The sequence below is a fragment of the Lutzomyia longipalpis genome, chromosome 1 (assembly GCF_024334085.1).
Source record: "Lutzomyia longipalpis isolate SR_M1_2022 chromosome 1, ASM2433408v1".
In the NCBI taxonomy this organism is placed as follows: Eukaryota; Metazoa; Arthropoda; class Insecta; order Diptera; family Psychodidae; genus Lutzomyia; species Lutzomyia longipalpis.
The window spans coordinates 19409866-19429104 of record NC_074707.1 but is presented as its reverse complement, the minus strand read 5'-3'; the positions used below and the strand labels follow the sequence as shown (position 1 = coordinate 19429104).

General features: G+C 36.6%; 1 protein-coding gene across 1 annotated transcript in view; it reads right to left on the bottom strand.

Annotated features, from left to right (window-relative positions):
• Positions 1 to 12349, bottom strand: part of LOC129796135 (protein unc-79 homolog) — a 36559-nt gene extending 24210 nt beyond the window's left edge. The window contains exons 1-9 of the mRNA XM_055837896.1: positions 12340 to 12349; positions 11905 to 12201; positions 11722 to 11841; positions 10767 to 11099; positions 10372 to 10647; positions 9527 to 10308; positions 8561 to 9466; positions 8113 to 8260; positions 7758 to 7787 (exon numbers count right to left, since the gene is read on the bottom strand). Coding sequence (XP_055693871.1) covers positions 7758 to 7787; positions 8113 to 8260; positions 8561 to 9466; positions 9527 to 10308; positions 10372 to 10647; positions 10767 to 11099; positions 11722 to 11841; positions 11905 to 11959 — 2650 coding nt within the window. The 5' untranslated portion in view covers positions 11960 to 12201; positions 12340 to 12349. The remainder of the gene's footprint in view (positions 1 to 7757; positions 7788 to 8112; positions 8261 to 8560; positions 9467 to 9526; positions 10309 to 10371; positions 10648 to 10766; positions 11100 to 11721; positions 11842 to 11904; positions 12202 to 12339) is intronic.
• Between the last annotated feature and the right edge of the window lie 6890 nt (positions 12350 to 19239).

Below are 19239 nucleotides of genomic sequence, written 5' to 3'. Positions count from 1 at the left end.
TATGTATATATAAAGCGCCCCGCTTCGCGGGGCGCCAAAATGTTTGAATTCTATTTTGCATTTTTATGTATCTATATACTTATATATGTATATATAAGGCGCCCCGCTTCGCGGGGCGCACGATACCTATATATACTAGTATTTGTTTATACACTTATATTTATTTAAAATTTCAACATTCATTTACTACAAAAGCTCACATAATAAGATCTGCTCAAAATCAGATTAATTGGAGCCAAAATATTATATGCTAACTTCAGAACGCTATATCTCAGGAACGGCTCGATAGATTTTCTTAAATGAGCTATCGTTGGAAAGGTCTTGATATAAGCTATAACATACTGAAGTTTAATCAAAATTTATGATCTAGTTTTCGAAAAGTTTGAGTTTAAAATTTTCGAGAATTTTGTTTTTGATTTTAGCGCCTCTTGCGGTCATTTCTCGAAGTTGAAATGTTCTAGACATTTATAGGGTTTCACGAAACCTTTCATTTGCGCTAGAGTTGATTAAAATTGGACTTGTAGAACCCGAGATATGACATGCTAACTTTGGAAGGCTATATCTCGAGAACGGCGACATAGATTTTCTTCATTTTTGGCATGGAGCTAGATAATATAGTCAACTATAACATACTGAAATTTCATCCAAATCTATCGTACAGTTTTCGAGATATTCATCGAAAACTAATCAAAAATTTTGTTTTTGATTTTTGGCCCTCTAGCGGTCACTTTTCAATTTTTGGATGTTCTAGAAAGTTGTAGGGCTTGCTGAGAGCTTTCATTTGAGCTTGAGTTGATCAAAATCGGTCAAGCCGTTCTCGAGTTATGGCCGATTTTCGATGAAAAATTGTGGCGGCCATATTGACTAAACGGCTTGACCGATTTTCGAAAATGAGGTATCGTTGGAAAGGTCTTGATGACCCCTACAACATACCAAAATTTCAGATTTTTAGCTATTACAGGGGCTGAGATATAGTGAAAACAAAATTTAGGAGTGTTCCAAAATGGCGGACAGAAGGGTGGGGGGGTGGATTTGACCTCATAATCGGATGTCTTCCACCCGATATATGAACTTTGCCGTTGACCGCAAGTCTCTATCTATCACCGTTCTCTAACTATTTAGCGTTATACCACGGACGGACGGACGGACGGACGGAAAAATTTTTTGGAGCATACGTTTTTTGGAATGTGGGGACTCGTGCTCATCCCAAGTTTGAGCCCGATCGGACAACATTGCATTTTAGGTGGTACACAGAAGCTGTGCTATTCTTTTCTTCGAAAGAATCACAGCTAAAAAGGGAAAAAATACTAAAATTCAGAAACAATAAAGAGAATTATTTTATTATATCAACTGAAGATTGTAAAATATACATTGATCTGAAGATTAGACAAACATACGCCCACGAAATTTTACATTAAAATTAATTGAGAAAAGAAAAATGTCTATTAAAACTTAAAGACTTCAGACTGAACATTTTTTTCCCAGTTTTATTGCTCCCTTTTTTTTAAGTCTATCTTAAAAGAATAATACTAAAAAAGACAATTATGTAATTCCCGTAATTCCGCAAAGCACTGATTGAACATTAAACACTAATATAGTTAGAGGCAGGTGTTCAGTACGATTTCAGTTGTGAATCTGATAACATGATTTTCATTATAAGTCGAGGGAAACTTATTCAAGTTTCTGTGTCATTTTTAGGTGAATTATTCCTTATTTTAAAATATTTTTAAGGACTTTTGTTTTTAAAAAGATTTTTGTTAAAATCTTTCAGCTTGTGTTATGTCATACTTTTCTGGTATATACGTTGGATGGACATCCCCAATGACTACATACTTTTCAGCAAATAGTACTAAATTGCAAAGCGGCCCAATGACAACGGAAGAGATCTCTTTGGTGTCTTCTATGGCTTACATTGGAGCCGTTCTTGGAGCTCTTATTAGTGGATTAATAGTTAATATAATTGGTAGGAAATGGAGCCAACTTGTATGGCTATTTCCGGTAATTGTTGGCAACACCCTGGCCCTTGTAGCGGAAGGTCCTTTGCTACTCTTTATATCGAGATTATTGTGTGGAACTATTGGAGGAGCAGCTCTTGTGGTTCCATCAATTTTTATAGCTGAAATTGTGGAAGACAGGTACCTACTAACTTTTCTCTATAAAATTTAAAACCCATGTTTCTCTTTAATTGTTCTAGTTAATTTTTTTTACAACAGCCTTAAAACTACCACGGGAACACTAAATGGAGTTCTTTTTAATCTTGGAATCTTTTTTTGCAAATTCTTAACTGGATTGTGTGGAATTTATTCAATTCTCATAATTTCTATTCCTATTATTTTGATTTGTCATGGATGCCTCTTGATGTGTCCTGATACTCCGGAATATCTTCTATTCCGCAATAGGATCAATGAAGCAGAGAAATCATTAAAATTCTATCGAGGATTGCCTTCAGATAAACCTCTTCCAGAGTCAAATGCTTTGGAGTTTGAAGAGATGAAGAAGCAGGTTAGCCTCAGGAGTGAAACTACTTCAATCAGTCTTAAGGATTTTGGTAAGGAATGATGTTTGCAATATAATTTTTAATCATTTTGAAAAAGGATTCTGTTTTTGTAGGTGAATCAACAACAATCCTAGCTGTCATTGTAAGCTTTGTCCTTACTGGTACTCTGAATTTCGGAGGTGTTCGTATTACAACGTCCTTTACAGAGGCACTTGTAAAGGATACTGGGATCCTGATAAACCTATCCTTGGTGGATACAGCTATTTCGTCCCTACAAATCGTTGGATGTCTAACTTCAATTTACATTGCCCGTCGGTTAGGAAATCGACTCTCTCTGTTAATCTGCTATTGCCTAGGTTTCTTAGGACTCCTAGGCACGGGAATTCACTACTTTCTTCATCAATCAGGACACGATTTAAACCCCTCAACTTGGTCATTCGTGGTTTTTCTTACAATCTCAATCGTCGTCCCGTCAACGGGAATTCACAACATTAGTCAGAGTGTTGCAGCCATGATTTTGCCTCTTAAAATTCGAGGCAGTGTTCTGGGGACTCTTAATGTTCTACAACTTGTTCTAGCCACATTTGCAATGCACTATTATTTATATCTTAGCCAAACCATCGGGAATTTCACGATATTTATAGTTTTCAGTATTTGGTGCCTCTTTGGCGCAATTTTTACGTATTTCTTTATTCCCGAAGTGAATAATTTAACCTATGCCGAGATTGTGTCTGCGTTGAATGAGAAACTACCTCAAAAATTTAGGTGCTCTTCGTAAAAATCATGTAAAAATTTTATAGGTCTCATTTTAATGAATAAATTTATAAAGAAAAAGTATGATCATTAAACAGGAGAAAAAAGTTTGGAAAAACAATATATCAGAGCTTCCGTAAGATACGTAATGCTTCTGAAAAATAAGTCTCCTCAGTACGACTTGAAAAGTGATACGAACAACATGCTTTTCGCAATAAAACGAGGAAAATTCATTCAAATTTTTTTTGCAACATTTGGTGATTAATTAGTGGCAGCGAAGTAGTGAAGTGTCTAATTTCGATTAATTAAATTTTCTAGCTGGTCTTCCTTCAATTTTTACGGGTCTGTACGTTGGATGGACGTCTCCAATGACTATGTACTTCTCCTCCAACAATACTAAATTGCAAAATGGCCCAATGACAACGGAAGAGATCTCTTTGATGTCTTCCCTGCTCTATATTGGGGCTATTCTAGGAGCTATTCTCAGTGGGTGGCTAGTTAATGTGATTGGCAGAAAGTGGAGCTTACTCATTTGGACACTTCCACTGACTATTGCCAATGTTTTAATCATACTAGCTGAATATCCTTTACTCCTACTAATATCAAGGATTCTCTGTGGTACAATAGCAGGAGTTTCAATTGTAGTTCCATCAATATTCGTGGCAGAAATTGTTGAAGATAAGTTAGTTTACAAAACTTCAGTATTTTTTAAAGTTCTAATAACTTCCTATTTTTACAGCTTAAAGGCAACGATGGGAGTTGTAAGTGGAGTGGTATATAATATAGGGGTCTTTATAAGTAAATTCATAACTAAACTTTATGGGATATACGCTGTTCCCATCGCTTCCTTTCCCCTTATCTTCATCTTCATTGGAACTCTTTTAATTTGTCCCGATACTCCGGAATATCTTTTATTTCGCAAAAGGATTAATCAGGCAGAGAAATCCCTAAGATTCTATCGAGGATTACCTCCAGATCAACCCCTTCCAGAGCCAAATGCTTTGGAGTTTGAAGAGATGAAGAAGCAGGTTAGCCTCAGGAGTGAAACTACTTCAATTACTCTTAAGGATTTTAGTAAGGATATGAGATTTATTGAGAAACTGATGTTATTTTTAAATAGTAATCCCTTTGTTTCTCTGTAGGTGATGGAACAACCATTCTGGCTATCATTATAGTCTTTATCCTTATGAACAGCATACATTTATGTGGAGCTCGTATCCTTACGTCCTTCACTGAGGAATTCATAAATGATTCCAGAATACAGATGGATCTATCCTTGGTAGACACGTGCATCTCTTCCTTACAAGTCATCGGGTGTTTAGCCTCAATCTACATTGTCCGACGGATGGGAATTCGCCGTTCGCTCATTATATACTTCAGTTTATCCTTTATAGGGCTTTTTGGAACAGCAGTTCACTACTTTCTTCACAATTTTGGATATGATTTACGTCCTCTCTATTGGTCTTTTCTAATCTTTCTAACTATTGCAATTGTTATCCCTTCATCTGGCATTAATTCTCTATGCCTCGGTGTTCCACCATTGATTTTACCTCTAAAAATTCGCGGAAGTGTTCTCGGAACTACAAATGTTATACAACAGCTCATTGCATCATTTATGGTCCATTTCTACCTGTACCTGATGAAGGAAATTGGAAACTCGATGATATTAACGGGTTTTAGTATTTGGTGCCTTTTTGGCGCCATTTTCACGTATTTTGTCATTCCTGAAGTAAACAATTTAACTTTTAGGCAGATTGTATCGTCACTGAATGCTAAACTACCTCAAAGATTTAGGTGCTCTTCGTAAAAACTTTATGTAAAATGTTGTAGACGTCATTTGAAGAAATGAATGAGCTAAAAGTAAATAATTTTATACCTAAATGTATAAAAAGACATTATGAGGAAATAAAAAAAAAGAAAACATGTGTTAGAAAAACTAGAAAAAGTCTGAGACATTTAATTTCTTATCGGTTTCACAGTAAGACCATGTGTTCAGTACGACTTAGACTTGTGGACTGGTTCTTCGATCTATTTTTAAGGTCATGTTTAGAATATTGTCCGATTTTTACTGAAAAAGTTTTCTTTAAAAGTTTTTTTTTCTTTACTTTTTTTTTTAACAATGATTCATTTTATTAGTCTGTAAAAAGCCGTAAAGAAAAACGGAGAAAAAATTTTTGGGCTTGTCGTCACTACTGACTGATATTTTATCTTAACTTGAACTGAATGTGAACCATGTGAACAGAAATCTTAATTTAATTGTTTTTTTTTCTTTAAAATTTAACAATAAAACAATACTAAAACAAGAGAAATTGTGGATTTCCGCAAGGCACTGAACACGGTAGTTAGTAGCAGGTGTTCAGTACTAGTTCAAGAGAGAATCTGGAAACATGATTTTCTTAATAAGTCGCGGTAAAATTATTCAGGTTTCTGTGTCAGTTTTAGGTGAATTATTCCTAATTTTATAAAACTAAAAAATATTTTTTAAAGATTTTATTTTATTCGTGAATTTCTTTTAGGATGTTATCTGGCATATTTTTTCGGATTATACGTAGGATGGACATCCCCAATGACTACATATTTTTCATCAAATAGTACTAAATTGCAAAGCGGCCCAATGACAACGGAAGAGATCTCTTTGATGTCCTCCTTGCTCTATATTGGGGCTATTCTAGGAGCTATTCTCAGTGGGTGGCTAGTTAATGTGATTGGCAGGAAATGGAGCCAACTTGTGTGGTTGTTCCCTGTGATTGTTGCTAATATCCTAACGATCCTTGCTGAAGGAACTTTACTACTCTGGATTTCGAGATTTCTCTGTGGAACAGTTGTAGGGGCTGCCCTTGTAGTTCCATCAATATTTGTAGCTGAAATTGTAGAAGACAGGTACCGAGGCACTAACTTTTTTCCCCTAACATTTAAAACCGATGTTTCTGTTTAATTATTCTCATTATTATTATTTTTTTATTATTCATAGCCTAAAAACAACCACGGGAACATTAAGTGGAGTTCTTTTTAATCTTGGAATTTTCTTTAGTAAATTTTTAACTGGATTATTTGGAATTTACGCAATTCCCTTTGCTTCCTTCTTCTTCATTTTTGGCTCAATTGCGTGCCTTACGATATGTCCTGATACTCCGGAATATCTTCTATTTCGTAAGAAGATCAATGAGGCAGAGAAATCGTTAAGATTCTACCGAGGAGTGCCCTACGATCAACCACTTCCAGAGTCATATGCTCTGGAGTTTGAGGAGATGAAGAAGCAGGTCAGCCTCAGGAGTGAAAGGACTACAATTACTATTAAGGATTACTGTAAGAAATTATTTTTTATCTTGCCTTTGGTTAGTCCTGAATTAATTTTGCTTTTTTAGGTGACTCAACAACAGTTCTGGCTATCATTATATGCTTCGTCCTGACTAGTACCCTGAATTTTGGAGGCGTACGCATTACAACGTCCTTTACAGAGGTGCTTGTGAAGGATTCTGGAATTCATTTGGATAACCGTTCAATAGTGGACACAGCTATTTCTTCGCTGCAAATCATTGGATGCCTAATTTCAATATACATTGCCCGTCGATTAGGAAATCGGCTCTCCCTACTAATCTGCTACACCATAGGATTCCTAGGACTTCTAGGCATTGGTATTCACTACTTCCTTCATCAATATGGACTGGACTTAAACCCCTTAACTTGGTCTTTTGTTGTTTTCCTAACAATCTCAATCGTGGTCCCGTCAACGGGAATTCACAACATTAGCTACAGTGTTGCAGCCATGATTTTGCCTCTGAAAATTCGTGGCAGTGTTCTTGGAACTCTCAATGTTCTACATCTTTTTCTGGCTACATTTGCAATGCATTACTACTTATATCTTTGCGAAATAATTGGGAACTCTGTCATATTGACTACCTTCAGTATTTGGTGCCTCTTTGGCGCAATTTTTACGTATTTCTTCATTCCTGAAGTGAAGAATCTAACTTATGCTGAGATTGTTTCTGCTCTGAATGAAAAACTACCTCAAAATTTTAAAAGTTCTTCTTAAATTTAAAAAGAAAATAAATTTATCATTCTTTTTACTCAAAATTTTCCTTTTTTCATGTAAAGACTCTTTACTTTTCGCAGAGTTATTGACCCCTAGAGTGTCATCCTTGGTGTGAGCATTGTGTTTTAGTGTTTCTGATTGTTTTGTGAGTGATTGGAATTTTATTTTTGATTTTTTTTACTAAATCTTGTTTAGTATTTTGTGCCAATTGGTGTGATTTTTGGAAGGACAATTTGTATAAAGTGAGATGTGTTTTTGGGAGATCATCCAAGAAAGTTTAACGAAGAGAACGTTTAGAAGCATGACGATTTGTGTTATTGTTTTAAAATATTTACATGAGACACACACATCGATCCACAAAAAAGTGTTAGATTTGTAATAAGAAAAGGCAGTTTTGTTAACGAAAACAGCGATAGACGACAATAAGACAGTGAGACAACATTTTGACTTTTTTTTCATAGATTGAGGAATCACCTGCCATAATAACTAACTTGCCAGGATCATCTGGAATAGAGAGGAACTATTTGTTACGCATCTATGAGACACTATGTTTCATCACACCCATTTAAGACATCAAAGGAAGGGATTGTTAAAGTTGGATTTCTTTTTTTTTTTTAAGGAAAAGGTTTAAGAAGAAGAAAGTGCAGCTGCAGGAAGATGAAGATCACTGAAGAAAATTGGACAGTTATTAGTTAGTTTAGTACAAAACAATTAATGATTCAACACAATGTCGTTCAGATGGACTAAAGACGGATAGTGTAGAGTGCAGATAGAGATAGATAGAGAGATGGTTGGTATAGTTTGTGGAGGAAGACACCCATAGAAATACCTGAAAAACCACCTAAAGGTCCAAGGGGTATTGGTAGAGGTGCCATTGACAGCGAAATGTCCCGATCACGTCCTTTTGGTTCCTTCTCCGTCTCCGGTGGACTCTTCCGAACGGATCTCTCATCGTCGAAGATTTCCTCAATTGGAGGCTAGAACAAAAATTTTAAACAATTTTAAAAACTTTAAAACCTGGCCCTAAAAAATTTAGGCTTCGTTAAATAAACTTAGGCCTAGGTTAAAAGAATTAGGCCTGATTAAAAAAGTTAGGCTTAACTTAAAAAATATCGGCTTAGGCTAAAAAGCTTAGGCCTAGATTTAGCCTAGAAAACTTAGACTTAAAAAGCCTTAAAAGCCTAGGTTTAACCTAGAAAAACTAAGGCTTGTTTCTAGAAACTTAAGTCTGATTTAGTAATAAATTTCGTCCATAATTTGCATAAGACTTTACTTACATCTGGTGGCCGAGTAGGATTCATAGGAGCCATAAATTGCACAAGTTTCGTTGATAGTTGATGCCACATAACTGATGCTTCACAGTAGCCACAATCTGCTACCTTTAGTCCACACGTATGACTACCCATTCCAACTTTAGCTGCTGTAACCATGCACTTTAGTAACCTGCAAACATTCTCACAGACACTCGTATGAATCCCCATGTGCTGCTCCACATCCTGCAGTTCCATCTGCTTCAGCAGGATATCCAGCATAAGGATGCAACATGTGAGATTATTCTCAGAATCCGTTGCAAATTCCGTATTCTTCGTATGAGGTGCTTCATCATCTGATATAGCCGAAGTATTCCCATCTGAATCATCTTCCACAACTGGTGAGATTGAAGACCTCCTCGGTGGTTGATCCTTCTTCTCAGACGCTTTTCCATCCTTCCTGTCCTTCTCCTTCATCTCATGGTGCGCACCCAGCTTCATAATCCTTACTCCATCGCCAAACATCGCAAAGAGCTGCGAAAGGGGAATCAGGATTTCTAGCTTTGTGAGAATCTGCAGCCAATGGAGGGCTTGCTGTTGAACCTTCGACGTAGTTTTCTCAAAGCGAATTGCAACAAAATTGTACATTGTTTTTGCATCAAATCCCAGTGGAGACATTTCTGGATCTAGAATTTTGCTCAGAACAATCTTCAATTCTGAGAGTTCCTTCTCGGGCACATCATTTGTTATGGCTTCCATCCAGTGGGGCATGACAAAGTCCCAAATCTCCGATGAGATGACTTCATACGGGACTAGACAGATTAATCGCTGAAGACCTTCCTTGAGATGGGATGTCCGGGATGCAAGGGTATCCCAATGCCCTCCAACCCTTGAATACTCCGGTGGATGCGGCAGGAGACAAGCAATAAAGTCCTAAAGAAAGAATTTTGTTAGAACTAATTTACAAAGAACAACTAGCTAAATAAATTTTACCTTGTAGTGACTCTTGCAGATATCCCTCAACCATCCACAAACATGATCCATTTTCAGCTTCTCAAGAGGACTCTCCAGCTGTCCTTCATACGAGTAGGCCGTTACGTGGAACCAATGAAAGAGCATTGAGAGCAAACGTCCTAGAATCTCAACAGGAGTATCTTGCGTTGGAGTACATCTGCCCACAAGCAACCAAATACCGTAGCGACCAAGCTGCTGTCTCTCCTCAAGACTTATATTGTCCTGCGGAGCATTTGACACGGAAGGTTTTGTCGAATCGACCGTTGAATCTTTTCCAGGTTCAAAATTCTGCGGTTTTGCTTCCCTCAGCAAGCTCACAACAGCCTCCACCATGTAAGTCTGCATTTCAGCATCCATCTGCCATGCCGGAGGGAGACTTCGATGAACAATGTGATCTCCTCCGCGTCTGCTGTTGTGGCGATTTCCGTGACACTGAAGGCAATACCTTATCGGGTGGTTGCCGTTGTAGCTTGCACATTCAGTTGAGAAGCAAATTGACACAGCTGACTTATCCGTTGATCTGCAGTTCTTATTCTCACACACCATTGACACCTGTTGCATTGAGTGAAGGATGTCGGAGAAAATTTGATCAGGATGCTCTCGATGAATATCATTGGCACATTCAATGCAGAGATAGAGCGGTGGTGGAGTTTCAGGAGCATAAATTATACTTATGCTGTGGTTGTAGCAAACTTTCACGGCTTCAGCATTTCCTGCATTCGGGCAGGATTCTCGTTGACAAACAAATGGAACCAAGTCATCTGGAAGAAAGACGAAACTTGAGCCAATTGAAATTATGCTTAACAGGAAGCAAAGAAGCATACTTGTAAACTTGCAGAGCAGTCCACGTCGATCAAAGAGATTAGTATTAAATGCAGGCCAATAGTAAAAGAGCAGTTTAGCAGCAGAAGATCTGGAGGCTGCTGTTCCGTATGCAATAACACAGAGAAGGTCCTTGACAACGTTATGCTTGAGCGTCATCAAGCACTCTAAGAGCTGACAATGATGTGCTGGATTTGAAGAGTACTGGAACACCAGCATGATTACAGCTGAGACTGATTGGCATGCCTGACACTCCTGATCTTCAACGCTCTGACGAGCTGCCAAGAAAAACAAAGTTTTGAATTCTCCGCCATTTTTTTTCTTTGGCGTCAGTAGCAGTAAAATGGCGGCAGTAACGCAAAAATTGAATAAGGCTCAATTGTAGAATAAAACTCACTAATAGTGAATGGTAGGATGTAGAAGCAGAGTGAGTTGATGACATCCTGATGAAGGGATGGCGGTAAGACGGAAATGCACGATGCCGTCAAGTAGGGAAGGTTATCGATGAGATCTCGATCCAGGAAGGGCAGAATACAGCCTAAACACTGAAGCACCGCTTTGCCGAACATCACGTGGCCGTACTGAATGTTTGCCGCCACATCGATTAGCATGTTGAGGGCATTGTACAGATTACCGTACTCCAGATTGGGGTAGGCGGACATGCGCGCTTGATCCTGCGAGGGGTCCTTAATCATCTGGTACGGGGAGCTTGGGACATCCTTCAGCAGTGCTACCGGCGACAGTTGCGCAGAAATCAAATTTTGCCCGGCATTTTGCGGATTGAGCTTCCCGTCAAGGGGTTGATAACTACCAAATTTTGTGTTTTTCTCATTGAAAAAAAAAATGATTTTTTTGCCAAATGTATAAGTAAATTTTTCAAAAAGGAATAGACTCATTAAAAAATCAAATTCTTTTTATTACAATTTATTTTGTAATATAGAATCATATTAATTTTTCTCTAATTCAAAAAAAGAAAAAAAAATTAAAATGGCGGTCGATTTATATTGTAAAGAAATTTAACTTTAATACTTTGAAAATCACCGGAAAACCTAGATTGATCTCCATTCAGTTTCATACCCTATTTTATGTTTTAATTATATGTAATAGGATTTATATGCGGCAATCCAATACAAATCAAAGAAATTTGATTGTGAAAATTCTCTCAGAAAACTAAAAAAAATACATTTTCGGTCTTTTTCATGTAAGACGGCGCTGGACGCAAATAAATTAAGTAAATTAAAAAATTCAAAGAATTTTCTAACAAAATGTTAAATAAAAATTAAGTTTATCTATGAGATTCAGTAGTTATCAACCCCTTGAGCTTTTGCAAAAAATTCAATATGGAAACTTACTGAGGAGTGTCTGGGAGAAATATTTGATGGTATTGGCAATGTCCACTCCGGATGGGAGTGGAATAATGTTGTGCAGAAGCCTCAGATGGTAATCGTAGAGACTTCGAAGTTTGGCTTGATCTACAAACGAAAGCTCTCCTCAATTTCAAGCTCATGAATTATATATAAAAGTAGGTAACTTACAGGCAGCCGCCCTGGTGCCCATATTGATGAGTTGGACCCGAAAACTGCCCGTCATTAAATTTTAGAGAAAAACCATAAATATTAGAGCTGAGTGTGGTTGTGCTAGATGCAAGGCTAGAAGCTCAAAAGTTCTAAAGCGCAAAAACACTACTTAAGGTTTCTTTTTTTGTACTATTGTATATAAAATTCGCACAGCTTCGCAGGCAAATTTTGCACTTTCAAAGATGGCGTCCGCTAAATTTCTACATTTTTTCGCACCAAATTATCTATTTTTGCGAATTCGGGGAATAAAACAATCTACGGATACAGAATAATTTGCATTAATAAATGTGGCAAGGAGGGAAATATAAAATTTTGCATTCAGAATTTTGCTAAGAAAGTGTGGGTGCAAGAAAAACTTCATGTGGAAAATTTGCGGGGGTGCTACACACTCACTTTTCCATGGTTGACGCCTTGATTTATTTGCAAATGGGTATGATTTTTGGCAAATGGGGAGATTTTCCGGGGAAATTTTCACTTAAACCTTTTCACTTTGCTAATTTGGGAGCTTTTTGGGGGGATTTTTAATGTTAATTTTGGGATTTTCTCTCAAAGGAAAAAGCTCCACCCGCGGGAGCTTTGCAAAATGTCGTCACACGATTGAGAGATGAAAATTGGGTCAACTGATGGCACGACGCTTCTGCACAGAATCGCGAAAAATTCACCCACACATTCATATGGGCTGGATAAGAAATAATCAATAGTGGGTGATTGAGGGGGTGGGTTGAACAGCTGACCGTGTACGGCATGTGGGTGTGATGTAAACAAACGCACACACAGAAGCCTTATCCCAGGGTTCAGCCATGTGCTTATCACGATGAAAGGTTATGCCGCTCGATGAGTTTTTCCCCTCGCCGAAAATGAAGGAAGTAAAACATTTTGAGAAAAGAGGCCACAGAACGCGGGAGAGTGCTGCAAGAAAATTCTTTTAAAAGACAATAACCGCGAGAATGTCAGATTTGTGGGCAGAGCCCCATCGTGATTTGCAACCCACTCGCATTAATAAATTTCCCACAGTCTCTGTGTCAATCGAAAAATCCTCCTGGCGATCGCGAATGAGATCTCACGGACAATTTGCTAATTTGCATTGAAATGGCAATCAAAGACAATGAGACAAATCCATCCGCGTGATTAGGCAGGGGTGGCCGGATTTCCACATTCACATCACTTCTTACAGAGATCTCTAAGAGTCAGTCCCTCTTCCTCACCGTCGTAATCTTAGAATCACGGAAAGGCGTTCACCAGCACAATCCTTTCCGCTATTTTAAGATTAATAAAATAAAAATCCGGTGGGAGTGAAAAAGTCTCTCTCACAGCGTCCAAGTGGGTTATAATAAGACTGTGTGCTAAGAAAAGATGTTGATGGTGTTTTAGGGGGCGTCCACGAGTACCCATAGATTATTATTAAATTAATTAAAACATACATTTATTGGGTCGCAAAAGAACCGTTTGCAAGTAAAGTGAAAGATTTCTGCAATAAAGTGGATTTTCTTCATTAAGAGGTAAATCATTTTGATGGGAAATTAATTTGTTAACCTTCCACTCCTGATGAACTTTTTTTACCCACAAGACTTTCTATACCCATAAAACAAATATTATTTATTACATGAAAAGTTATACTACGATGTCTGAGATTAATTAAGTAATTTTATAAAATGTTTGAATAGAAGATTCTTCTGGAATTTTTCTTCAAAGTTTTACTATATCTTTAAAATATTTGAAACAAATTAAAATTTCTTTAAAATCATTGTTGAACAAATTTTGTACAAAAACTAAAAACTAGCTAGAACCAATGAAAACTCTGCGCAAGATTAACCAAATTAACAATCAATCCGAAAGAATTTTAAAACATTTTCTTATTTAATTATTTAAACAAATAAGCAGCACAAAATCATGCAAACTCGAGGTAGAACCAAAATGTAAAGTTCCTTGAAATAGAATAAAATTTTTCCTTCATTTTCCCAAGAAAAATATGCGAATAGTAAATTAGCAGCAGACACGTCTAGAAATTAAAATTATTTATTTAAGTTAAATTATAATTTTTTCATTTGAGAATCGTTATATAAAAAATGTAAAAGTAAAATTCATTTTTTAAAGTTTCGATGGATTTTTAAATTGTTTGTTCAAATTCTATACGAATTTATTGTTCTTCTAAGGATTATTTGATACAGTGTCGGAGCTAGAAATCAATTCTAGGGGGTATAGTAGGAGTTGATGACATTTTCTCCATTTTCTTGCGTTTGACGTACTTTCTTTTTAATTTTTCTCTTCTAACGTTTATTGTTTTAATTAATGATTAAAATTCTGTTTTCTTGAAATTTTTGGTCTCTAAATAATTTATTTTGATCTTCCCTAATGACGAAATTTAAATATTTAAAATGTTTTAGACACCCCAATACCATCTCTGTCGCCACTGAAAAGCATCCAAGTCTCTTTTAGCTCAATTTTTTCAACACTTACAACAGATTTTAACATGTTCATCATGTTTAATGATCAAAAGGTGCGAATTTAAGCTGACTGAGATAGGAGGTTGTCTCCCCTATTTTACCTTCTTCTTCCTTTTAACCCTCTTGAGGCCAAATAAAAAATGGGGGATGACTGTGAAAGTGATGAGAATTGCGACGTTGAAGAAATCTCGAGTGTCGTACTTTGGCACATCTCAAGTGGGGTCCTCTCAACATTCTCACAGGACCCGTCAATCAGCCATGCAGAACGGAGAGGACTTGGCGTGACTAAAAATTCGCACAAAGGCACACACACACCTTTTTGCTCCTCAAGAAGCCATCTTCTTCTCATCCCAAGAAAGTCGTCGTCGTCGTCATTTTCCCATATCTCCGAGATGAGCCATTCCTGGTTCTTTTTTGCACAGCACCTCACAAAAGTATTTATCTTTGCCACCGATTATATCATTAAGGGGGTACACGATGGGTGCGGAGAAGGGTTTCGTGCGGGCTCAAAATCGATTTCTGGCGGTGAGGCTACGTTGGAGCTCTTTTGTTGCATTGGTGGCATATAAATCAAAGGGATTGGTGAGAGCAAAAAACATCCATATTGGATGCATCTTCTTTTAATCATTCGGCTATGTATGTATGTATGTATGTATAGGTATAATATATAGAGAGATTCAACAATATATTAGCGCGGCTTCCCAGGTGCGAGAAAAAAGCATAATCAACGATGTAATTGCATTTTATTTACATTGTATTACAACCCCGTGGGATTCCCGTGCTCTTCCCGCGGAAGTTTTAGTAATGCGGATAGGGGAATGTGGGGCAAGGTGTGTGTATGCGGCACTTGAGGAATGACAATCAATTGTTGTTGCCCCCGTGCAAAATCATTGTTGATCAATCAAATTCAACATCGCGAGCAATTGCGGAGATTTATTGTGAAACGGTGTGTAATAAATAGAATTTATTTTTCACCGATTCATCACCAATCAAAAGACATTCAACTCACTCGGACGCTCTCAGCCTGTCAGATCAATGGGGGAAAATGATCAACATTTTTCGTGTTCTCCCATTTACCAAATGAATAATATAAAAGTTAAAAGTAGATCTCTTGCGGGGAACGCGCGCATTTGTTAGCTTATTCTTGCTTAATTTTCAATTAGATGCTAGAGGAATGAGAAATGTTTGAGAATCAATTTGGAGTGATTTATTGGCGGTCAATGTGGGGAAGAATAAAATGATTGAGAGGCGTATTTGTTGTTCATTTCTTATTTAGACTAAATCACTGACTCAATTACAATGAGAATCATTGCTTCCAAAACCTTTGTTGATTTTTTTCTTTCATTCTTTCACACAATTTGAATGTTTTATTGCCTCACTAGAGAATACGTTAGTCATTTGATGCTAAAGAACTTGCGAAATGTTTTGAATGCTAAACTCAGTGGGGATTTAGAGAGTTTGTTTGGGTGTCTCCCTAAAACACCCTAAAAAATTAAATAATTCAGGATTTTCTTCACAAATAAAAAAAATCCAATTCTTAGAATTACACGAAAAGAAATTCTGAAATATAAAAAAAAAACTTCGAACGTTAGAAAATAATTGTCAAAGGGAAGAAAATAAATTTTAAATTGAAGAGAAGAAACAAAATTGTAAAAAATAAAATGTAACAAAAAGATGTTAAATATTAGATAAAAATGTCAAACCAAAGATAAATGTCAAATTTCAGAAAAAATGTCAAAAGAAAGACAAAAAATGTCAAATTATAGAAAAGAAATGTAAAATCTTCGAAAAAAACGTCAAACAGTTGAATATATAGGAATGTTAAACGTTAGATTTGTACAAATACATACATTATTAAAATCTGGTAATTCGTACGTCACAGTCGTTAATAAAATGTTGGAATATCTAACGAAATTGAAGAAAAAAATCTAAAACATCTCCAAAATTTTATTTCGTACCTTTAGGAATATACATATATTTAGGGAAACAAATGAAAAAATATTTTAGTAATAAAGATCTAAAAATTAAATAAAAAGTTGAGAGACAGTTATTTAAAAAAAAAGAACTATTTTAACATTCCTATCCTATTCTATTTATAAATATACATAATTTTGCTCCTTGCCTTTCATTCCATTAACGCCTGTTTAAAAAAAAATCCAGCCAAGTGCGAGTGCATCTATATTTGAAATAAATTCCATCGTGATGGAGATGCTTTCAAGAGCAGGAAGTCCTGAATGATGGGAAGATGGTTTATATCGGGGGTAGTTGCGTGGTATAAGTAAATGAAGCATTTCCTATATTTTTTGTTTCTCCCTCTTTAGGGGCAACACCGTGAGTGTATCAAACTCCTTTCAACTTCTTCAACAGAGGCACTTTTTGTCTCACAAATCTTGCACATTATGTGTGCTGAAGACAAGTTGATCTTCTCGAGTGAGTGCCGTGTGAATCAAGTGGATCATCGTAAATATTTACACATCAATTTCCGTCAGTGAGTCAGTAGGATATTTGCAGTGTGGTTTCCCACATATATCCACAAAATTCCCAAAAAAGAGAACCCCTAATAAATGGCTGTGCCCTTTGCCACCACCCTCATGGCATAGAGAGGAAGGGATTTTTTTGCGGGGCGTCACACGTCAGGATGGGCTGCGTTTCCACGAAGTGATTGAAGTGCGTTTGATGCATTTGAAGGTGTTGAATTTATTGAGCTGTCAATTTTCCTAAACACCAAATCCCCTCCTTTGCCCAGCTATTAAGCAATTTAATCGGCATCCTTCTCCCAGCACCGCCGTGACTATGATGAGGCCATGACCATCACTAAACTCCCGGTGATTGCTTGGCGCGGTACCCTACCTCTGCCTTCCACCCAAAGGTAAATCACTTGCCGGCACATAAGCTCTGTATATAGCATTTGGGATTGAGTGTTGGCGAAGATGGAGAAGAGTGTTTTGTCGAAATGAAAATTTTTCTCTTTCTCTCCACTCATGGATGATTCTCAAGGGGATTATGGACATAAATTTATATTGTGCAGCATCCAGGCTTCTTTCTTATTCTCCTTCTTTTTTTTTGCCCACAAACACTCGCACAATTTTTCACAAGTACCTGCCCATACGATGGCTCTTGAACTCCACTCAAATGTTGGTTCTTGAGCCCGGCTCTTCGCATACCCATTCAGCTGTCCTTCTGCGAACTCCTAAACGCCTCTTCCCGGGAGTGCATTTATGCGTTTATGTGATTCAATAAAATTGCTGCTGATTGAAGAATTTTTATATATTTTATTCTTTAAACGTCTCACCCGCTTTAAAAGTTGCAGCTACAATTATTTCTCGGGTAGAACATCTCTCTCGTTTTTTTCGGCAGACCCATCTTTTGCCTCCTTCGCCATCGATTTCTTCGAGACTTCTTCTCTTAAAGATTTTGTTCCGATGCCTCCATAATACAGCATTCCACAGCGATTCGTGATCAATCAAATTGGAATTCTTTTTCACTTCTTGTTACTCCACAATTTGACTTCTTTCACCTCTCCTTCTATTTATATCCCCTTTACACGGACAATGCGAATGGACTCTCACAGCAAGACTTTTTTTGGGTTCAATTTAATTTTTTTCCCGAGCGCAATTTATTATAAATTCTTGAATCCTTTTCTTGAGAATTTTCGAAGGTTAACCTTCGAATATTTGAAAATTTCTTTTACAAGGAATTTTGTAAAAAACGTAAATATCCCAGATTTTCCCTTTCGAAAAAATCTAGAATTGAATAACTTGTTCCGATTTAAAATTAGAACTTTTTAATTCGAATTTAGTATTTTTAGACTTGATTTTAGTACGTTTGCTTTTTTTTTCAATATGAGTATTTTTTTAGAACAAAATCCAGAATATTTTTTTGGATTGAATAATGTTGTATGTTTTGCTTATTGAATTAAGTACGTTTTCGACTTAATTTTAGTACTTTTTAAGCTTGAATTTTGTATACGTTTTCAGCTTGAGTTTAGTACTTGTTTGTCTAAAATTTAGTATTTTGTCTGTCTTGAATCAGGTTTTCGCCTTGAATTTAGTACGTTTTTTACCTAAATTTAGTACTCTGTTTGTCTAAAATTTAATACATTGTTCGTCTTAAATTAAGCATGTTTTCAGCTTGAATTTAGTACGTTTTCGACTTAAATTTAGTACTTTTTAGGCTTAAATTTAGTAATTTTTCGGCTTCATTTAGTACTTTTTCGGTCTGAATTTATTATCTTATTTTATTTTATTTTCTATCAAATTTTGAAGTCAGACTGCGAAAGTTTCAAAAAATTCTTGGGAAAATCTGGATTAAGATTATAGCATAATAATTTCAGCCCAATGTATTCAACATATTATATACATTTGTAGTTCTTCTCCAAAAATACACAAATGGGGTTAATTTTCATTGATGAAGAGATTGGAAGATTTCCCATAAAGTCTTTCCCATTGCATTAGAAGAAGTGGAGTCTCCGTTTTGAGAGATCATCTGCAAAAAGCATCTGCAAATGGGTAAAGTTCACACTGAGCTCATCATCATTGAAGTATGGCGATGATAAGAAGTTGGAGTTGTTCTTTGTCTTGCACTCCACCAAAGAGAGCGATTGCATGTGTGGCAAAAACACAAAAGGTTGGCTCTAAATAGATGCTGTGCGGAGGAAGAAATTCTTAGCGCCATTTGAAGGCTCTCCTCGTAACCGATTTTCCCACAAATGGTCAGAAGCTGTGCGCACATACAGAGGGTCTCCTAATGAAGACAGATGTTGGGCACAGATATAAATTGAAATCACGCAATTTGAATGACAGACCCGAATGAATATCAAATTTTCCACCAAAGCGCGCTCATCCCTTTC